The 21,620-nt window shown below is 45.6% G+C and overlaps 1 protein-coding gene across 2 annotated transcripts in view; it reads right to left on the reverse strand.

The window, feature by feature from the left end:
• Positions 1-21,620, reverse strand: part of EZR (ezrin) — a 55,440-nt gene that overhangs the window by 16,176 nt on the left and 17,644 nt on the right. Inside the window, exons 3-7 of one of the 2 annotated variants that reach the window (XM_015137038.3) lie at positions 11,300-11,383; positions 4,926-5,021; positions 3,130-3,404; positions 2,468-2,551; positions 1,292-1,438 (exon numbers count right to left, since the gene is read on the reverse strand). In XM_015137038.3, the coding sequence (XP_014992524.1) occupies positions 1,292-1,438; positions 2,468-2,551; positions 3,130-3,404; positions 4,926-5,021; positions 11,300-11,383 (686 nt within the window). Of the gene's footprint in view, positions 1-1,291; positions 1,439-2,467; positions 2,552-3,129; positions 3,405-4,925; positions 5,022-11,299; positions 11,384-21,620 lie in introns of those variants that run through there. The other variant, XM_015137039.3, reaches the window with a different exon arrangement.

Genomic DNA, 21,620 nt, shown 5'->3' on the forward strand with positions numbered 1-21,620 from the left:
TGGGCACAGCTGGCATAGGTCCCTGACCCCCAAGTGAAATAGATCTGTGCCCTGGGTTCTGGCAGGAATTCACATGGTTGCGAATGGAGAGATGGACTCATGTGCAGGTCATTTGTGGAGAGCAGCGCCACTCCCTTTGAGAACTCCAGAGAGGATTTTGGGGGAACCTGAGATGTGGGGGAGCTGAGAACAGAAATACCTGAGAACAGGTGAGATGGGTGAGCCTCAAGTGGGAAATGGGGAGAGCCGTCATTTCAAGGAACAACATGAGGCTGGGAAGGAAACCAGGTACATCCAGAAACTCTGGGCCACTCTCCTCCTTACGTGGAAAGCAGGAACCCAGGCCAAAAGGCAGGGCTTGGCAAAAAGACCCCAGGAGCATTCTTGCCCTGGCACCTTCTCTGCCAGGCCCCTGAGGCTGGAGGCCATCAGAGGGTTTGTTTAGGGGAGCCCTGCAGAGCAATCAAGCTGACTGTGGACAATCGGAGCAGAGACAGTTGGCAGGAGGCAGTCAGGAGCCTCTCCCTTCTCTTTCCAGAGGTAGTTTCCTTCTGCCTCTTAAATTCAGGTATCTTCTGATCAGATCAATCTAGAATCTAGGCTTATGCTGTCACGGACTCACCATGGGAAACCTACCCTCACAAACTAGGATGACGTTCCCTGTTTATCCTCAGCAGAAAGCAGGCAAATGCCCTGTATCTGAAAGCAGGACTGTCTGTCCCCGTGGAGAGGCCTGGCTCTGCTGCAGTACCCAGCTTGCTTACAGGCCCTCACTCAACAAACAACATTAACTAAATGTGAGGTAATTAAGAAATCTCCTGCAGACTATTAGCTAAAGTGTCCACACATACAAGCTATTGTTTACAGCTCTTCAAGTCTATCATCACACCATCAACATTCCTGGTTGGATTAGCACAAACCTCGAGCCAGGAGTCAGCACTGGCTGGGCTGCCTGTGAAGTAGCTATGGATGGATGTGCTGGTAACTGCAGGTAGCTGAGGTGGAACCTCAGAGGCAGGGGGAGGAGAGGCAGCCTCTGCTCTATTCTGCCATCCTCTCCCAGGTCTGAGCCCACTATTGGCCCTGCCCACCATGAGAGAGGATAACCCACACACCTCTGGACCACCCTCTGAGCGGGCCACAGCAGTCCAAAAGCCCTTAAAAGATTCTTTCTTCAAGATAGTAAGTTGCTAAATAAAAACTTCAAAAATAACCCACAAATTTGCCATTTTGCCACTGTTTCCAGGCCCACCACCCCACCTACTGAAGATAACTGTGAACTTCAACTCACTTATCATCTTTCTCATAAATATTCAGTCCAAGGGCATCAACTCCAAGCCAAAGTTCTGTTCCTTTCTTGTTTTTTATCTCGAAATAGTTGATTCCATACATTTCCAGGTCCTGAGCAATCTTCAGGTATTCCAACATAGCATTATCTCTAATTGGGGAGAGTGAAACAGGCAGAGTCATTGGTAGCACTCAATATCCAGAACACTAAAACCTTTCCAGTATTTTTAAATTAAGGCGCCTTGTGTAGGATGGGCTCAACGCTGTGTGCTGCGTGCAGACAGGCAGGGGCCAGGCAGCAGACTGGTGGGGAGGGGATCCAGGCAGCCCGGAAGCTATGCCTGGGGTGGGTTCCATGCTGCCCTGCAGCCTCACCACCAAACCCCAAACTTTCAGGAAGAACTGATTCACACCGGCTTCTCTGACAGGTTTTTAAGTTTTATCACTCGGCACAATCCTCCTCCTTCTCTTGCCCACACATATGTCTTCTGGGACTCCCACAACCCTCCCCAAGGGCTTCGAGTTGTTTTTCTTCCACAAAGGATGCTTGGGCCAGACAGGAAACCCTGAAGCACAAAATCTGAGGCTCAAACCTCAAACAAACTTCAGAGGCTGAAATAATGCAGAGTCGCAAGACTAGGCCAGAGACAAGGCTCTAGGACAAGAACACCCAGAATCTGGTGGTCTGGCCATGTCTTACATTAATAACCCCACGTCCAGGTTCTGGATCCCCACGTCCAGGATCCCAAGTGAGAAATCAGGATTCCTCACTTGGGATCCTTTTTCATTTACATACACTTTGTAAGACAACTACCTTCATACAATGAGCAAACTAGCACCTCTTTGACAGAAGAAAAATAACACCGATTGTAGGTGAACAATGCCCTACTGACTAAAATGAAGTTTAGACATCACATTTTCTACAAACAGAGGACATAAGCTTTTAGAACCTGAAGGCTTGAGCTAAACTGTTTCTTTCCCTGGGCAAGACACCTGGCTTTTTTTTTTTTTTTTCCAAAAAAACCTCTTCCCTAAGGAAACCCCACTTTCAGCTCGGTTCCCTCAAGGTCTTCACAAGGCCTGACAAAGAGCCCTTTAAAGTACTAACTAGAGTCACAGGTAAAGACACGCTGGAGCGCACGGAGATGGCCAGATCCCAACAGCAGGGCGCAGCACTCACTTGAGCATCCCGCGGTGTTCCGCATGCCACACCTGGATCCGGTCCTCCCACTGGTCCCTGGTAAGTTTGTGCTGGTCCATGACTCTGGAATGCAAAAGGAAACAGCACTGTCATCCTTAAGGGCTGTGACAGGCAAGGAAGGAGGACCACTTACCACCCACACTCAAACCCTTACTTTCCATTCAAATCAATCAATCCCAAAGAGCTTTGGTTTCTATTTCCTGATGTGTAGCATTTCTATTCATGATGATTAATCTGGAAGACCAAGCGTTTTGAACAAGAACTCAGGCTGGAAAAACTAAGAAGGTATTTTAAGTGGCCTTTTCTTCCAAATGGGGTCATTTTTGTGACCACCAGTAAATAAAAACAGATTTCACAGGGGCCAACCTATCATAAACCAGGAGGAGCTAAGCAGTCAGGTCGAGAAGTTTGCTATGTTGCTGCGCTCCCACAGGACACGGCTGCGCTTTAGTTTCCGTGAGGAATGGCAGCTCGCCTTCCCTGGCTATGTTTCAGGTCGCTGGTCAGTGCCTTAATGACTAGAGTCCCAGCATGAAGGAGCACTTGACACTGGCAAAGTCCCTGTGTTTCTAATGTAATCGCTTCTCCCTGCCGAGTATGGCATGACTGCTCCTGCCCAGGCCAGGTCACCCTGTGCTCACCTTTGAGGGATCAGCCTCTCAGAGCTGAGGTACCCAGACTTGTGCACTTCTTTGTTGTAGTCCCCAAACTTGGCCTGCACAGCGTAGGACCCCAAGAGCACGGCAGTCTCGGGGGGGCAGTAGATCTCGTCGCTAAGGATTCCCTCCTTCACTTGGAGGAAGAAAAGTTTCTGGGTGATGTCCTGGATCAGCTCCTCAGCCACATCTTCAGGAAAGAACTTGGCCCGGAACTTGAACTGGAGGGGATTCTCCTTCCTGACCTCCTGGGCAGACACCTGGACAAAGCAAGCCACATTCTCGACACAAATCCGGAAGACGAAGGCCCACTGTCCCCAACACAGGCTTCTAACCAAGACTCAATGGGGCCCTCAGGCCAGTTTTCAGGAGATAATGTCTATTCTTAATCTTTTTAGCATTCCAGACAAAAAATGGTTAGTCAAAAGGCCAGATATGGTGACTCATGCCTATAATCCCAGTGCTTTGGGAGGCCAAGGCAGGAAGATCACTTGGGTCCAGGAGTTTGAGACCAGCCTGGGCAACGTAGAAGAGATCCCATCTCTACAACATTTTTTTAAAAAAGTTAGCTGGGGATGGTGGTGCATGCTTATAGTCCCAGTTACTCAAGAAGCTGAGCAGAAGGAACCCTGGAGCTCAGGAGTTCGAGACTGCAGTGAGCTATGATGGCGCCACCGCACTCCAGCCTGGGTGACCGAGCAAGACCCTGTCTCTTCTTAAAAAACAAAGAACGAACAAAAACAAAAAATAGGCCGGGTGCAGTGGCTCACACCTGTAATCCCAGCACTTTGGGAGGCTGAGGTGGGCGGACCACGAGGTCAGGAGTTCGAGACCAGCCTAACCAACATGGTGAAACCCCATCTCTACTAAAAATACAAAAAAATTAGCCGGGCATGGTGGCATGTAGCTGTAGTCCCAGCTACTTGGGAGGCTGAGGCAGAAGAATCGCTTGAACCCGGGAGGTGGAGGTTGCAGTGAGCCAAGATCACGCCACTGCACTCCAGCCTGGGCGACAGAGCAAGGCTCCATCTCAAAACAACAACAACAACAACAAACAAACAAACAAACAAGTACTATCACACTCTTGCACTCAGCTGGAAATCAAAGCTACTGCCTCACTAAGTCCCAGTCCTCATGGGATGATGCTATCAATCCTAGAGAACTCAAATTTGGATATGACCCCCACAGTGACCTGGAATCTGGCCACATGCCAATAGGGCCCTGGACCCCAAAGCTTACTCTTAAGAATTCCTCCTGTTCCTCCACTCTTCCCCACCTCCCATCATCTTTCTAACTTGTTGCTGTGACTTGGGAGGACAGTAGGGGTTTTGAAAAAAAGGATAATTTTCAAAGAGTTTGAAGAAAAATTGTTTATGTTACTACTTTTCTTTATGGTTGGTTAATGGAATTATCCAATCTTTAAAGTTGGAAGATAATCTGTCACAGGTTCACACAAAGCAATAACAGGTTCTTACGAAATAGTGGATGATTCACAGTTTATAAGATTAACAATCTCATTCAAAAAAACTAAGGTCAACTAAAAGCTATGCAATTAGCCATCATGTGCTCCGATGAGTGAGCTGTATGGAGAAATGCCAGAATCTGATTTCCAATCGATATCCCCATTTACTGGAAACTTGCAACCATTTTTGTCTGTAAAAACTTTTACACAAACAAAAAGGAACAGAAAACAAGAGATAGGGTGAGTTGCTCCCGTTTCCTTATCAACAAAGCAGACCAACACTCAATCCACAGTCTGTAAATAGTTAACCCTGACTTACCTTCTTATCCAGCTTCAGCCAGGTAGGAAATCCTTTATTATCCACATACTGGAGGCCAAAGTACCACACTTCCCGGAGGCCGATAGTCTTTACCACCTGCATATGAGAGAGAGGCCCAACAGTCATGAGAAACTCACTCAAAAGGGCAACAGCTTTTGGCTGTCATTCATCACATGGTCTAGCAGAGTCCCCAGGAAACCAGGACATCTGCTCAGTCCAACCACTGGGCAACACCTGTTTAGCAATCTCTCAAATAACTTGTTAGTAACCAAGGCTATTATCTCAAAGCCATGAACAACTTATTTTTAATACAAATTTGAGCAGATTCAGGGTTCTACCTTCAAATCTTAGAAAACCTCACTCCTACTCCTTTGTACTCCAGGATGCTCTCCTGCATGAAATTCAGCAGGTGTGGCCAGCACACACGGAACCATGGGAGCCCACAACCCCCCAGGGAACAGTGCAGTGGGTGCATCGCTGCCCGTCAGGTGTGCTCATGTGGAAGACTCAAGTATCCAGCACCACACTTGAGCCTCCTCTGGCTGCCTGCCTCTGCCTCTCAGCCAGCTGGCCCAGGGGTCTGACTTACTAGGAACAGGGACAAAGAAGTCCTAGGAAACGTAGGAAAACAGGCAGTGGCAGACTTCTGGGACGGAAGGGTGTCAATGCACAGGGGTGCCCAGAGGAACCTGCATCTTATAGGCCTCCAGAAATGGGACATTCTGATGTAGCAGAGGTAGAATCCTGACCCTAGGTCGCAGCAAGGATTTCACGTTTTCAAGTCCCTGTTGTGCATTACAGAGGAGTCCTGAGCTGCTTATTCTCATGAGTGTCTTAGAAACAGAAAAGCAGTGATAGTCGAACTTGCTGTGGACACTTGTTGAACATCATCTAAACCGAGTCTCAGACAAGTTACTATATATATGTAAAGTACTATTTACATATATATAGATGTGTAATTTAAAATCCCATGATATATAATGTTAAACTTTTTAGAAAAAAAAGCTACCATCCTTCAAATACATGGTTTCTATCATATTTAATGCCAAAGAGGGTTGAATACATTAGAAATGACAACTCAGGTATACAGAACATTTGCTTAAAGTAAACCCTAAAATTCCAAATTAACTCCTGCTCTGGGCCTGTTTCTTCATCTGAAGGGTACAGGGAGGCCAGAGGCTCCCTAAAGCCCTAGGAGTCTGTTTATTAAATGCCCAGGACTGACCTGTTCTTTCCCTCTTCCCACTCACCCAAAGGGGATGGGGGCAGGCTGTAACCAAGCAGCTTCATCATGGAATGATAGAAAAAACATTTAGACTTTTTATGCAGTGCTTTGCTCTCAAGTCTTTTGCGAAACCTATGTTTTTTGTTTTTGTGGTAGCAAAGCACAGAGAAAACTGAATTCGAAGACCAGGTTTCTGTATACAGTCTTGCTAATGTCTTGTTCCTCACAAGCCTCCATCTTATCGCTGATATGAAACCTGCCTAGCCTTCCTCTCTGGGTTGTTTCAAAGTTGCACAAGAGGTTGGGCGCAGTGGCTCACGTCTGTAATCCCAGCACTTTGGGAGGCTGAGGCGGGAGGAACACAAGGTAAGGGGGGTATGAGACCAGCCTGATCAACATGGTGAAACCTGGTCTCTACTAGAAGTAGCCAGGCACGGTGGCACGAGCCTGTAATCCCAGCTACTCAGGAGGCTGAGGCAGGAGATTCACTTGAACCCAGGAGGCAGAGGTCGCAGTGAACCGAAATTGCGCCACTGCACTCCATCCTGGGCAACTGAGACTCCATCCAAAAAAAAAAAAAAGTTACACAAGAAAACTCCACATGCCTAAGAAATTGCTTGCTCTCTGATGCCATCCTTCACTTCATCCACCCAACTGCAGCCTCAGCCTGCACATCTGAACCAGTTAGAAATAATCTTTTGTCCACTTGACTTCCACTTGACATAACTGTCAGGCTCTCGCTGATTTTCAGGGTCACAGCTCAGGATCCTCTTCTGCATCTGCTATGCTGTGGCCATCCCCCTTCCACAGGGCAAATCACAGAACCCGTAGCCATACCATGCAGTCCAAATGAGAGCCTCCCTCTCTCAGCAAGGCCTGTCCCTGGCTGCCCTAACCTGCGCGCACCTTCCTGGCAGGAATTTTCCATCAATCTCCAGGATAACTATGCTCAGAGTGTGTTTCAGAATCCTACTGCTCACACAATGCATTCCCCAAAGGGACACGTTAGAATTAAGCAATCTTCCTCTCTTCAGTCCACTCTAAAAATCAATCCATAGGTCATCCCTACAAGGAAAAAGCCAACATTCCTAGAAAAACACCCCTCGCCATTCCCTTCATTGGTGAATCCTGACACACCATGGGTGGAGAGTCTCTACATTTGTGTCTACTCCCTAACCCTGCCTCAGTGGTGTTTGGTTTTGTTTGTTTTGGTTTGGTTTGTGAGCCAGGGTCTTAAACTGTTGCCCAGGCTGGAGTACAGTGGTACGATCTTGGCTCAATGCAGCCTCAACCTTCTGGGTTCAAGCGATTCTCCGACCTCAGCCACCTGAGTAGCTGAGACTACAGGCATGTGCCACAACGCCTGGCTAGTTTTTAAATTTTTTGTAGATACAGGTTTTTGCCATGTTGCCCAGGCTGGTAGCCTACAGGAGACTGGGCTCAAGCAATCCTCCCGCCTTGACCTTCCAAAGTGCTGGGCTCAGTGGTGTTTTAAATGGCAGATTTTTAGGAAAGAAAAGGTGGGAGATGTCTATTTAACTCAATCTCAAGCAACAGTTGGAGCAGCTCCTCCCCACTCAGGAGCTTCTGGCATGGGGGGGCCGGCTTATCAAGACACCTGGGCTGCAGTCCAGCCCTGGCTCTGTCCCTCAACGTGGCAGCTGGCCCTGGGTGTTCTCCATCACACTGAAGCCCTGGACTAGGACCCAGGAGTAAAGCAAAAGCACTCCAGGGCTTGATGCTGGGGTGGGGGGCGCTGCAGGTGAGAGCTGAGTAACAAAGGGGTATTGGGGGAGGAGAGCTGATTACTTTACCTCCAATCTCTTTCAAGCTATTCCCTTCAAGACCTTATTTTCAGTGACATCCAGGTCCAGGAATGAGCTTTCCATCACAAATTTCTCCATAACTATGACCTAGTTTTTCGACTTATCCTAGGGCTCCCAACCCTGCTTTAAAGTTTTTGCTCAAGAAGGTCTCATTTATAGGTAAGAACTCAGGCTCCAGGAGGCTAACCAAGGGACATACTGGCAGAACCAACACCAGAAGCCAGGGCCCTACGCAAGTGTGCTGTACAGGGTTCAGCCGGCAGCACTCAACTTACTTCAGGATTCTCTTTCAGCAGAAACTTTTAAATTTTTACCCCAAGTCCAGCCTCACCCAGAGTAGTAAATATCTTTATCCCTACCAGGTGAGGCAGACCCAGGAAATGACCTCAAAATAACAGTGGAAGCTGTCATGATGATCGGCCACTGGCACTGCACTTACTCTGGGGGCGTCCACCTGGGCACATTCTGGCACCCGCATGTTCTGCTGCACGGAGCCAGCCCACTGCTGCTGGGCGCTCCTTTTCGGAGTGAGAGGGAGATATGATCAAGCATGGATGGAGTCTCCTGTGGTCTAAGTGTGCTAAAATTCTCCCTTCTAGGTCTCCCAATCACCACCCACTCTAATTTCTGGGTTTGGTGCTAGAACACAGAGTATCACTTCTACCAGTAGGGCCCCTCGGGATGGTTCAAAGGACTTGTAACTCACACCTGGCCCTGCTCCTCTCCTGGCCCCAGAGAAGAATCCATTTAGTCCAGAAAATAAGATCTTGCTTTCTTTAGAACTTAGAACTGCTCCACAGAAAAGTTATCATAGCCTTCATGGTGGCTCACCAGTCTTACTGAAACTGAACTCCATGTCTCACGAAGAATACGCAGCAATGGGGAATCATTCTGGGCCGCCCATCTCAAGAAAGAGTCTTCGCTGGCACCTAAGTGAGCTCACAGACGCTGAGAGCGGGCTGGATGGGGCTTGCGGTGACTTGCGTTACTGACTACTGCCACAAAGGTCCTTTCCACTCCACGACCTCTGGCCCACTTAGTTCACGAAGTCAAGCAGGGAAACAGGAGCGAGAGGCGAGGGAAGAGGACTGTTTTCTAATATAAACCATAAGGTGAGATCTAGTAGCTCTATACATTTCCGTCTGAGGGGGTCACTTATAATAAAACGTGTTCAAAAAGCTTTTTACCAAAAATGAGCATTCTTTAGTGGGGTATGGCTGCTGGAGTGGAATATCTAAAGTCTTAAGAAACAGAAAACACTGTTAAATATCAAAAAAGATAAGAGAGATCAAAGAGTCTGACGTTTTGAAACTGTGAGGTGTTGGACGGGTGCCACCCTGGTGCCTTGCCACGCACAGGGCACTGCTGTACATGTTGCAAAGCTGGTTCTGCGGTGAACTACAGGAGAGAGTTGTAAATAACACAAGCGCAGCAAGCTAAGGCCCATGGGCCAAATCTTGTCTGTTGGCTATTTGTGCAGCCCACAGGCTAAGAATGGGTTTACATTTTTTCAATGGTGGTGATGGGGAAATTACATAAAAATATCAGTGCCCGGCCAGGCACAGTGGCTCAAGCCTGTAATCCCAGGATTTTGGGAGGACGAGGTGGGCAGATCACAAGGTCAGGAGACAGAGGCCATCCTGGCTAACACAATGAAACCCCGTCTCTACTAAAAATACAAAAAAAATTAGCTGGGCGTGGTGGTGGGCACCTGTAGTCCCAGCTACTCAGGAGGCTGAGGCAGGAGAATGGCGTGAACCCTTGCAGTGAGCCAATGTCGTGCCACTGTGCCACTGCACTCCAGCCTGGGCGACAGAGCGAGACTCCGTCTCAAAAAAAAAATCAGTGTCCATACAGAGCTTGACTAGAAAACAGTCATGCTTGAATCTTCACGTGTTTATGGCTGCTCTCAATACTACAATGGCAGAGCTGAGTAGTTATGACAGCAACTGTGTGGGCTGCAAGTCTAAAATATTTACTCTCCAGCCATATGCAGAAAAAGACTTCTGACCTGTGCTATAAAAATACTAAATAGGCCAGGTGTTGTGGCTCACACCCGTAATCCCAGCACTTTGGGAGGCCACGATGGGCGGATCACGAGGTCCGGAGATTGAGACCATCCTGGCTAACGTGGTGAAACTCCGTCTCTACTAAAAATACAAAAATTAGCCGGGGACGGTGGCGGGCGCCTGTACTCCCAGCTACTTGGGAGGCTGAGGCAGGAGAATGGCATGAACCCGAGAGGCGGAGCTTGCAGTGAGTGGAGACTGTGCCAATGCACTCCAGCCTGGGCGACAGAGCGAGACTCTGTCTTAAAAAAAAAAAAAAAAAAAAAAAAACTAAATAATGGTTTTTAGTCACTCCTTGACTGGAAAAAATCCAAGCCATTAAGACTGTATTTGGGCTGAGCGTGGGCTCACACCTGTAATCCCAGCACTCTGGGAGGCTTGAGGCAGGTGGATCACTTGAGTTCAGGAGTTCAAGACCAGCCTGGCAAACATGGAGAAACTCCATCTCTATTAAAAATACAAAAATTAGCAGGGCATGGTAGCCTGCGCCTGTAATCCCAGCTATTGCGGAGGCTCATGCAGGAGAATTGCTTGAACCTGGGAGACAGAGGTTGCAGTGAGCCGAGATAGCACCACTGCACTCCAGCCTAGGCAACAGAATGAGACTCAGTCTCAAAGGAAAAAAAACAAAACGAAACTGTATTTGGAGCAGCTGTTATTAGGGAAAAAAGTATTTAATAAATAAATAGTAATATCACTAATAAATACTTGATTTAAAAAAAATCTTCCAATTTTAAAAAATGAATTTTTTTCTCTAAATCTTCATTTCTTCTTTTCATAGACGTTCAGGTATGACCACTTAGAAATGAGAAGATGCACCAACTGCTGAGACAACTAAGGTTCACTCATCCACGCAGTGAGAGGGGTTCTACTCTGGAGGTGGAGGCGGCTGGGGGTAGGAAGCTGCGTCTCTAACACAGGGTGAGAGACACATAGGCCAGCACACCTCCTTACACTGACAATCACAATCACTCTGTTCAGCCCTTTGCTTCCATGCCTAGTAACACACTGAATCCACCTGGCTTTATACAACAGATAGCTGTGTGCTTTCATACACCTCCTAGGCAGGATATACGTGTCTATTAATGCATTTTATAATGCTATCATGAAATACTTTCACCTTTTAAAAGATCCTTCTCATCTATTACCTCAAGTGAGTAAAACAAGGTAATATGCTTAGCAAACAAAATAATTGAAATGTTGCAAAACAATTTTTTTTGTAGATAGAGTTAAATCTCAAGTTCAGAGACCAACCTGATCAAAAAGCTGTTTTCCAGTTGTATTTGGCTGGATTGCAAACTCCAGCTCTGCATCCATGGTGGTAACTCGGACATTGATCTGAAAAACAGAATGAAACAAATTACGCTTAACTGAGTATTCTTTTCTTCTGATAACCTCCTGCACCTTCTACATAAGCTGCTCCTCAGTGTGGCGATGGCACATGCCTGACATCAGTTCCCGTGCTAGTCAGGAAGCCACACACCACTCCTGACTGCAGATGGCTGGGGACATCTCAGCAGGCGCACAGTGTGAACCAAACGCAGCCTCTTTGCTTTAATAAAGCACACTGACACTTAGGTGTAAGCAGTTTTTCTCTTCTCTTTGAGACAGGGTCTTGCTCTGTCACCCAAGCTGGAGTGCAGTGGCGCGGTAACAGCTCACTATAGTCCTGACCTCCCAGGCTCACATGAACGCCTCCCACCCAGCCTCTCGAGTAGCTGGCACTATAGGTGTCACCATGACCAGCTCGTTTTTTTTTTTTCTTAAAACTTTTTGTAGCGACGGGGTCTCACTATGTCGCCTAGGCTGGTCTTGAGCTCCTAGGCTCAAGCAAGCCTTCCATCTCAGCCTTCCATAGTGCTGAGATTACAGACATGGGTCACCTTGCCCAACCTAAACAGTTTTTTTTTTTTTAAAAAAACAATAGTTTAACCTATTTTTCCATGCACCATCTCATATGAGCCTTACGACAGCCAAAGGAGGCAGGAGGGCTCCTGAGGGGCACCAAGGGAGTCAGACAAGGGAAGAGAGAAAGAGCTTTGTACCAGAAGTTTTGAAGCAACCTTAGAAACCATAGTGAGAGACAAAGGATGAAATGTCCAAAGACACATCAAAGATGGATTATGTAGTGATATTAAATTATAATTATGAAAATAGAAACTGGGCAAATTGCTTCTGAAATCAAAAATATGACAAGCAATACTCTCTCAATGCAAATGTGAGATCTATTTAGACAAGAGATGAAAAATAAAATGTAAAAATGGAAATAGTATCAGGATGGCGAGACACAGAACTGAGGAGATAGAGACGGGAGGGCCTTAAAATATTTCTAATGTTGCCATGTAGCTGTTTTTAAAAAAAAAAAAAAAAAAAAAAAAACAGTCGGGTGCCATTGACTCACACCTGTAATCCCAGCACTTTGGGAAGCTGAGGCAGGTGGACCACTTGAGGTCAGAAGTTCAAGACCAGCCTGACCAACATGGTGAAGCCCTATCTCTATTAAAAATACAAAAACTTAGCCGGGCGTGGTGGCGGGCGCCTGTAGTCCCAGCTACTCGGGAGGCTGAGGCAGGAGAATGGCGTGAACCCGGGAGGCGGAGCTTGCAGTGAGCTGAGATCGTGCCACTGCACTCCAGCCTGGGCAACAGAGCCAGACTCCGTCTCAAAAAAAAAAATACAAAACTAGCTGGGCATGGTGGCACACGCCTGTAGTCCCAGCTACTTGGGAGGCTGAGGCAGGAGAATTGCTTGATCCCAGAAGGCGGAGGTTGCAGTGAGTCAAGATTGTGCCACTGCACTCCAGCCTGGGCAACTGAGCGAGACTCCATCTCAAAACAAAAACAAAAAAACACAACAACAACAAAACAATCCACTTACATCAAGGTAGTTTTCAAATTTATCACTTGAGGAAACCCAGATTTACTAAAGCATATGAAAAACACTCAAATTTGGCTACTTTATGTCACTGTCCCAAAGGAAAATAGTAGAGCCACAAAGCAACTATAATGCTTAATATTAAGAAATGCTTGCTTCTCACCATTGTCAAGTGAAATATACAGAAGCTGGAGAGCTACCTATCCTGGATTCTTCGTAACGCAGGTATAAATGTAATGAGGACATATTACCTGTGCCAGGATTTGGCAACAGAAGTTTTGTTATCCAGCCAGGGCACCAGAAATATTAAGCCCTCACCAAATGTCACTTCCTACTTCAGGAACCACCTGCCCCACCTCCACCCCTGTCCCAATAACATTTAAGACTGTGACAACTGAGAGATCCTCTGATATACATCCAATATGCCTTAAAGGCTCCCTGACTGGTATAACAAGTACAGAAGTATCGTTTTCCAGGTCTTGTTTTAAAAGTTTTCTCCACAATTCCAAGTCCAGAAGTTAAAGAACTCAAGTTTACTGAGAGGAAACCAGACCTGTTTTAAAGTCTTTAATCATACTAAAATATAAAAACCTACTTTTCTTTCATTTCCTGCTGGCAATTTTTTTAAAATCACAAAATGGCTGTTATGAAGCATGAAATAAAGCATGCATTTCTCTCAATTATGGTTCCAAGGGCCTGTATTAGAGATGGGAAAACCAGCCCCAAGTCAAATATTTCAATAACAAATGCAGCTCCAGCTACATACACAGAAGCCAACAATGACATATCACACTTAAAACTAAAGTGGAGGGGCATTCGCTCACAAATGCAGAGCCCTGGGTATGCCTTTCTTTCTCTGCTATCTACTGGTTCAGAAGTGGAACCCCAAGTACAATTAGAACTGAAGGCCACTACCTAGTTAGGACAAAGACAAATGACCAGAGTCCACGCACACGAGATTTCAGACTCCATTTTTTTTTTTTTTTTTTTTTTTGAGACGGCATCTTACTCTGTCGCCCAGGCTGGAGTGCAGTCGTGCGATCTCGGCTCATTGCAAGCTCCGTCGCCCGGGTTCACGCCATTCTCCTGCCTCAGCCTCCCGAGTAGCTGGGACTACAGGTGCCCACCACCACACCCAGCTAATTTTTTGTATTTTTAGTAGAGACAGGGTTTTACCATGTTAGCCAGGATGGTCTCGATCTCCTACATTCATATACATATACATAGGGCAGGCTCTACAATCTGTATCTTTACATAGAGATTGAGAAGATACTCATAAAATCTCAACAGGTAAATGAACACTATGTTAATGAGCTGCTTTAAGTTAAAGGGCTGTCTGTTACTTGATTAGTCATTAGGCTACTAGTGTTTCCCACTGGGGGTGCTCTTGTCATTCTGGACAGCAGAAGTATTCATTCTGCAAGACTATCCCAAGCACTCAGGAACGTTTAGCATCCTTAAGCCATCCAATGACTGACTGTCCCCAGTCATTGGAACATCTAAAAGCAACCCCATCCACATCCACATTGCCAAATGCTCTATGGGGAAAAGGGAGGAGATCCTCCCCAGATTAAGGACCACAGCACAGCACTGCCTTAACCTACTGCATGATAAACAGTTCCATGATAAACAGTTCCATGTTTAGAAAGACAATTATGGATAAAATAATGTGCTACAATACAGCATATGCATTCACCGAAGTTTAAAATGAGACATTCACTGAGATGACAGGACCATTTACATACATACTTTGTCTACTTATCCAAGGGCTTGGGGAAAAAAAAAAAAAAAACAAAAAAAAAAAACAGACTTTGGGGCCAGGTGCAGCGGTTCACACCTGTAATCCTAGCACTTTGGGAGGCCAAGGCAGGTGGCTCACTTGAGGTCAGGCGTTCAAGACCAGCCTGGCCAACATAGTGAAACCCCATCTCTACTAAAAATACAAAAATTAGCTGGGCGTGATGGCACGTACCTGTACATAGTCCCAGCTACTTGGGAGGCTGAGGCAGGAGAAGTGCTTGAACCTGGGAGGCAGAGGTTGCAGTGAACAAGATCACGCCACTGCACTCCAGCCTGGGCGATAGAGCGAGACTCAAAAACACCACCAGCACCAGCACTACCACGCTTCAGCAACTGAGAAAACACATCTAAATCCCAACTTTCCATTTTATTATCAGGGTGTTAGGCTTCCCTAGTCAGCAACTGTTTTTCTCAACATATTTGAACGCCAGCTGGTTCTTGTATCTTCAACAGTGCCACAGGAATAAGGGGGGACTGGGACTGTATGAATCTGATACACGCAAGGATTGTCCCACAAAAAACTCAAGTCCATGGGCTTAAATACACCACACACAAATCCAAACTATGTGCAAAGACTGGAGAAAAAGAACACGTGGTTTGCAGTTTTTATTATCTTAGTAATTCCCCTTAGATTACACACTGTTATCAAAAACTGTGTTCGGTGAAGGCAACGCAATCACATGTGTGGTACAGGTGTGTGCATAGTAAGCAGTTAGTCATCTAAGATCTACCCAAAAAAGGGCAATATTTCTATCAGGTTTGCCAAAATATTAAAAACTTTTTAAAGTTATGCTTTGCTTGGGGGTGGTGGTGGTGATTTAAGTTTAATTTTACTCCTGTACCACTCCCCAGACAAAAAGAACCATGTGGTTGACGGTGCAGATGAAGTTAATGAAAAACCAATACTGTCTCTACTCTCCCTTTGCTTAATAATCTACTCTTTAAAAAATTCTAGGCCAGGCGCAGTGGCTCATGCCTGTAATCACAGCACTCTGGGGGGCCAAGGCAGGCAGATCACTTGAGGTCAGGAGTTCAAGACCAGCCTGGCCAACATGGTAAAACCCCATCTCTACTAAAAATACAAAAATTAGCCAAGTGTGGTGGCACACACTTGTAATCCCAGCTACTCAGGAGGCTGAGGAGAGAGAATTGCTTGAATCCAGGAGGCAGAGGTCCAGTGAGCCAAGATCACGCCACTGCACTCCAGCCTAGGTGACAGGGTGAGATTCCACTGTAAAAAATAAATAAATAATTTTATTTGTCAGCCAGGTATAATGGCTCAGGCCTGTAATCACAGCCCTTTGGGGAGCCAAGGCAGGAGGATCTCAAGGCGAGGAGTTTGAGACCACCCTGGGCAACATAGCGAGAACCCGTCTCTAACTTTTAAAAACTTCAAAAAAATTTGTGTTATTACAAGTTAGCTCAGCTCAAACTTATACTACAGGATGAACCACAATAGCTTTATTCTTCTAATGTTCCATGGCCACAGACTACAGGACCAACCCCTGCTAGTGGGCACCTAACATGTTCATTCGATCCACAAACACCAATTAAATACTGCAAGGTGTGCCAGGCACCACGATAGGCACTGTGAGTACAGAGAGGCATTAGCCCTCCCTACCCCTGAGTGGCTTATACATTAATGAAGATGGCTGTGCCTCAAACAGTGATCACATACCACAGTGCTTCCCACATCAGCCCCACCATCAGGATCCTCACAGAAGCTTTTCAAACACCCTCAGCCCCGGAAGCTGTCACTTCCACAAGTGATTTTGAGGAGGCCAAACTTGGGAATCACTGGAAGACAAGACACAGGAGGCAGAAGGCCTGGGTTTGAGAGCTAGCTCTGTAATCTGAGGATCCCCAGCAAATAACTTTCTGCCACTGGGCATCAGTTACCTGATCTGCAGGTAGAGTTTGGACTAGATGGCTTGAGGCCTTTTCCCACTCTGAAATGCTAGCTTCAAAGCCCGCAGGCCAGGTGTGACACAGCCAGTGCCATCGGACAGAAGAGGTATAAGTACCCCCTGAAGAGTCTCTTCCTTAGGGGACACATGCCAATGGAACCAGAGGTCCAATAAATACTGTCTGACCACTAGGAGAAAAGTAACCCACTAGAATGCTATTCAAGACCAGCAAGTAGAGTGTTTTCAAGGAAAAGGGACAACACACCTGTGTTCACTTTCCCCAGAGGGAAAGTACCCCTCCAGGCAGTCACACAATGGCATAGGTGTTACCACTCCAATGCAATGGACATGCAGGGTGTTAAACCCCAATCTGCTTTGTTTTTAAATAAACTCAACAATTTGCCTAATTAAAACAAAATAAACCCAACATCCTCTTTGCTCATTCCCTGAAGCACCTGAGCCCGGCACACAGGCCTGGTGGCAGGGGTGGCCCCAGCCTCACTCAGGCCAACCCTGTTCCTCTCCCTTGCTGGTGATATTGAGTGGCTGGAGACCATTTAATCTGTGAGCATCTTCCAGCTTGATCATTCTATGACTTAAAATCATCGTGCCTGGCTTTTGACACCATCCCAAGCCAGCAGCTATGTAGTTCTCTTTGAAATTATTTGGCTTTGAAAGAGAAAGGGACAAAAATGGGGATATGCTGTGGGGGGCAGTGTTTGGAGGTCACGTAACTCTGCAGTGGTTAAGGTGGGGTTTTCTTTCTTCCTGCTTTAGCTGAAAGGCTGCTGCTTGTCTGCCATGTTCATGCCAACAGTGGCAGCCCAAGATGGGGCCACAGTCTCCGCTTCCCAGACTGTTCTGCCCACAGCTTATTTCCATGGAGCAACCCAGGGAACTAACATTTTTCAGAATATAGTTGGGAAAACATGATTTCTGAGTCTTCCCAGTTTAACTTTATCAAAATGGCATCTAAAATGCCTTCTAAGAGTCTAAGGAATGAAAAAGATACCAAGTTGACAATTAAATTTCGTATTTTGCTTCTAATCTATGAATACAATTGCTGAATATTTGGCCATCAAATTATTTCCCAGGTATTTTCCTCATTTTGGTAAATAAATATAGGTATGCATTATTTCCTTTGCGAAGCATCCATTTCCTCTGAATATTTTAAACTTGGTTGAAGATTACCTCTACAGTCACACTTCTTACAGCATAAATTCAAACTGCAATAAAAGCCCAAGACAGGAGGGAAAAGTCCAAGATCAGTTCCTCCACAAACATTACAGGAAAGCAACCCTGAGTCTTAGACAAAAGAACCAGATTTAATTTTAGAGGCCAGAACACTGCAGGAAAGAAGTTTGCAGTAATTTTTTTAGGTACTCAAAAATCAGGAAAACCATGTAAAATAAAAAAGGGTAATTCAAATGGAAGCATCTGAATGTTTGAATTTCAGGCAGTGGATTCACTGCTAACAGATTAATCCCTATATTATCACACCTGCCATTTACTATAAAACCAGTGTGAGTAGAGCCATCCAGCCACCACCACCAAGATTACATTGCGAGTTTGACCTTCCATATCATTTAAAACGTCAACGCTGTTATCAAACATTCCAGCCCTCTTCCGAAGGTGCCACTTCAGCAACTTTTAACAGCTTTCAAATATTTGGATAGGACCTTTCAAATACTTAGAAATGCTCTGATAGGAAGTAGATACAGTAAACTTTCTCCCACAGATGGGAGTATGATAGGGAAAATTCTTACAACCAATGATAAATGAATTAAAAGCTTTGTAGCTGCTATTTTGGTTCACTTAATTGGGTAATTAGAGACAAAACTGTATGTTTCCTTTCATGTTGAGTCACTATGTACTTTAAGTAGCAGCTATTGAAATATAATTTACCATAAAATTTACCCATATAAAATGTGTAATTCAGTGGTTTTTAGTATATTCAGTTATGCAACTGACACTGCTATCTAGTTTTGGAATAGTCTGTCAGCCCAAAAAGAAACTCCATGGCCACTGGCAGTCACTCCCCATTCCTCCTGATCCCTCAGCCCCTGGAAACCACCAATCACTTTCTGTCTCTAAGGATCTGCCTATTCTGGACATTTCAGAGACACAGAATTTTATAACATGCAGTCTTTTGTGACTGAATCCCATGACTTAGCATAATGTCTAAAAGGGTTATTCATGTTGCAGCATGTACCAGCACTTCATTCTTTTTTTTACTGCCCAGTAATACTCCATTGTGTGGATGTCACTTCTGTCTACCCATTCAGGTGATGGACATTTAACTTGCTCCTTGCTGCTTTTAGCAATTGCAAATAAGAAACAGCTGAGAAACAATGGCATTCAAACTAGACTGTGGTCATTTTCAAAAGAATAAAAATCTTTAGAGAGAAACAAAAATGAATTTTTAAAAACTAAACTTTTAGGGTTTACTGTTTTTAAGTTCTAAATGAAAATATTCTACGTTCTTAGAAGTTGCCGGCTGCTAAACTGACATGAACGCAGTAGCGGCACTCCAATCATGCACGGCCATGCTGCGCTCTGCTGCCTTAGCCCTCTCACTGCTTCTGGGCGCCATGGGATGCCCCACCAGTGCAGAGCTGAGAGGCCGGCTCAGCTTTGCTTCAGAGACCTCCCTCGATGGAAGAGGGTCTTAGTTTGCTGCTCCACTTTTTTTTTTTTTTTTTAAGAAATGGTCTCGCTCTGTCGCCCAGGCTGGAGTGCACTGGTACGATCTCAGCTCACTGCAACTTCTGCCTCCAGGGTTCAAGAGATTCCCCCTGCCTTAGCCTCCTTAGCTGGGACCACAGACAGCCGCCACCACAGCCAGCTAATTTTTCTATTTTTTGTAGAGATGGAGTTTCACCATGTTGCCCAGGGTGGTCTCAAACTCCTGACCTCAAGGGATCTGCCTAACTCAGCTTCTCAAAGTGCAGGGATTACAGGTGTGAGCCACTGCTCCACATTTAACTCCAATGATGCTGAGCACAACCCAGCACTCTAATTACAAAAATTTGTTTTGTTATAACTGAACATTCCCTTTCCATTTTAGACTTTATTGGCTGAACATCTCTCTCCCCCAGTCCTATTCACGGCTGCTCACAAAAACATGACAATACCAGGCATGGTTCATGAAGTCTGGTGTGGGAAGAGGAGGCCTGGCTCACACCCCTTTGAAGTCATTTAAGACATATGGCCAGCTGTACCTTATATGCAGCCATTCACAGGCCCTCGAGGTGCTCAAACTTGAAATGTGAAAAAAAATCACGTGGGAGCTTGTTAAAATAGTTTCCTGGACCCCAGGCTAAGGGTCTGACTCAGGTTGGGAAGGGCCTACATTTCCATGTTTACCGGCTCACAGCTGATGCCAATGCTGCTGGCCAAGGCCACGCTATGACCAACAGTGCCCGGGCAGCAGGGGGCAGAACTTGCCATCGGGAAAATGCAAAAGGACACGACCTGTTTGGCCAAGATTAATGTATTTACCTCTGCTGATTTATAATCCTTTATTTTATTTATTTATTTTTTTTTTTTTGAGACGGAGTCTCGCTGTGTCGCCCAGGCTGGAGTGCAGTGGCCGGATCTCAGCTCACTGCAAGCTCTGCCTCCCGGGTTTTTTTTACGCCATTCTCCTGCCTCAGCCTCCCAAGTAGCCGGGACTACAGGCGCCCGCCACCTCGCCCGGCTAGTTTTTTTTTTGTATTTTTTAGTAGAGATGGGGTTTCACCGTGTTAGCCAGGATGGTCTCGAACTCCTGACCTCGTGATCCGCCCGTCTCAGCCTCCCAAAGTGCTGGGATTACAGGCTTGAGCCACCGCGCCCGGCCTATAATCCTTTATATAAAAATATCCTTACTAAGTCTCCATTCATTGTACTAGCAGACAGGTTTTCTCTAATGAAACCTCAGATCACAACAGATGGACTCACATATTTTAGTAGTCTCTCTGGATCCTGATCCCCTTATCTCACTGTCTCCATGAACAATATGCCAACTGAATAAATTATAGCACTAGCTATGACAGACACTGGTTGTTTTCCACAAATGCTGGCTAACAAATAGCCAAGCTCTGTAAAACATTACCATTGACTTAGCAAACCTTAACCAGCTTAGTGCAGAAATGCAGATACTCTAATTCAGTCAAGGTAGGCAAAGCAGAAAAGCCCGAGAGGCAAGTGAATTGTTTGTGGGTTTTTTAAGCTCTTCTTTCTCCACATCAACAACCTTTTTTTGGAGTGTTACAGTAACAGTTAACATTGAAAAGATAACTTTGTTTCCATGTATTATGTGAAGCGAATGTCTTTCTTACATGAACAATGCTGCTCCCAGTAGCAAACTGTTTTATATACAAAATTATATCAATGTAGTTGCAAATGATAACCCAATGACTACATTTAACATTATGGTTTCCAGCAAGCATATGGTTAGAAGTGTCCAAGTTTTAGTCCAGAAAGGCAGTCCAGAAACCACCCTGTTATAAATAACATCTTTCAAGGACAGAGAGGGCTGAGATGAGAACCACTATGTTGCTAAAGGTATTTATCAAAATATTCAAAACACTATTAGAGAAGTAAAATAGCAAGGTGGTCCTTAAAATATTATTTTCTATTAAATGAAGTCTCTCTCTCTCTCTCTCTCTCTATATATATATATATAAAATCAATCTATGACATTGACCTGACGGTATACTTGGCAAAGACATCAACCACTGGTCAGGGTTCTTCTCTAAACATTCCCACCCATAGCAGTGGCCGTGTCACTGAGGAAAGGAAGGGCTAGAAGAAATTCCAGGGACACATATTTAAGCTCCCTTTTTCCTCAGAGATCCTGTTCTGATAAGCGGTCTCTCTCAACATCAGCCTTCTTGAGCTAAGTGTCCTTGTTGACCTTTAGGAGGTGGAAATAACAGTATAAATACATCACGCTGGGCTGCACACGGTGGCTCATGCCTATAATCCCACCACTTTGGGAGGCTTAGGCG

This window comes from Macaca mulatta, chromosome 4 (assembly GCF_049350105.2).
Source record: "Macaca mulatta isolate MMU2019108-1 chromosome 4, T2T-MMU8v2.0, whole genome shotgun sequence".
Lineage (NCBI taxonomy): Eukaryota > Metazoa > Chordata > Mammalia > Primates > Cercopithecidae > Macaca > Macaca mulatta.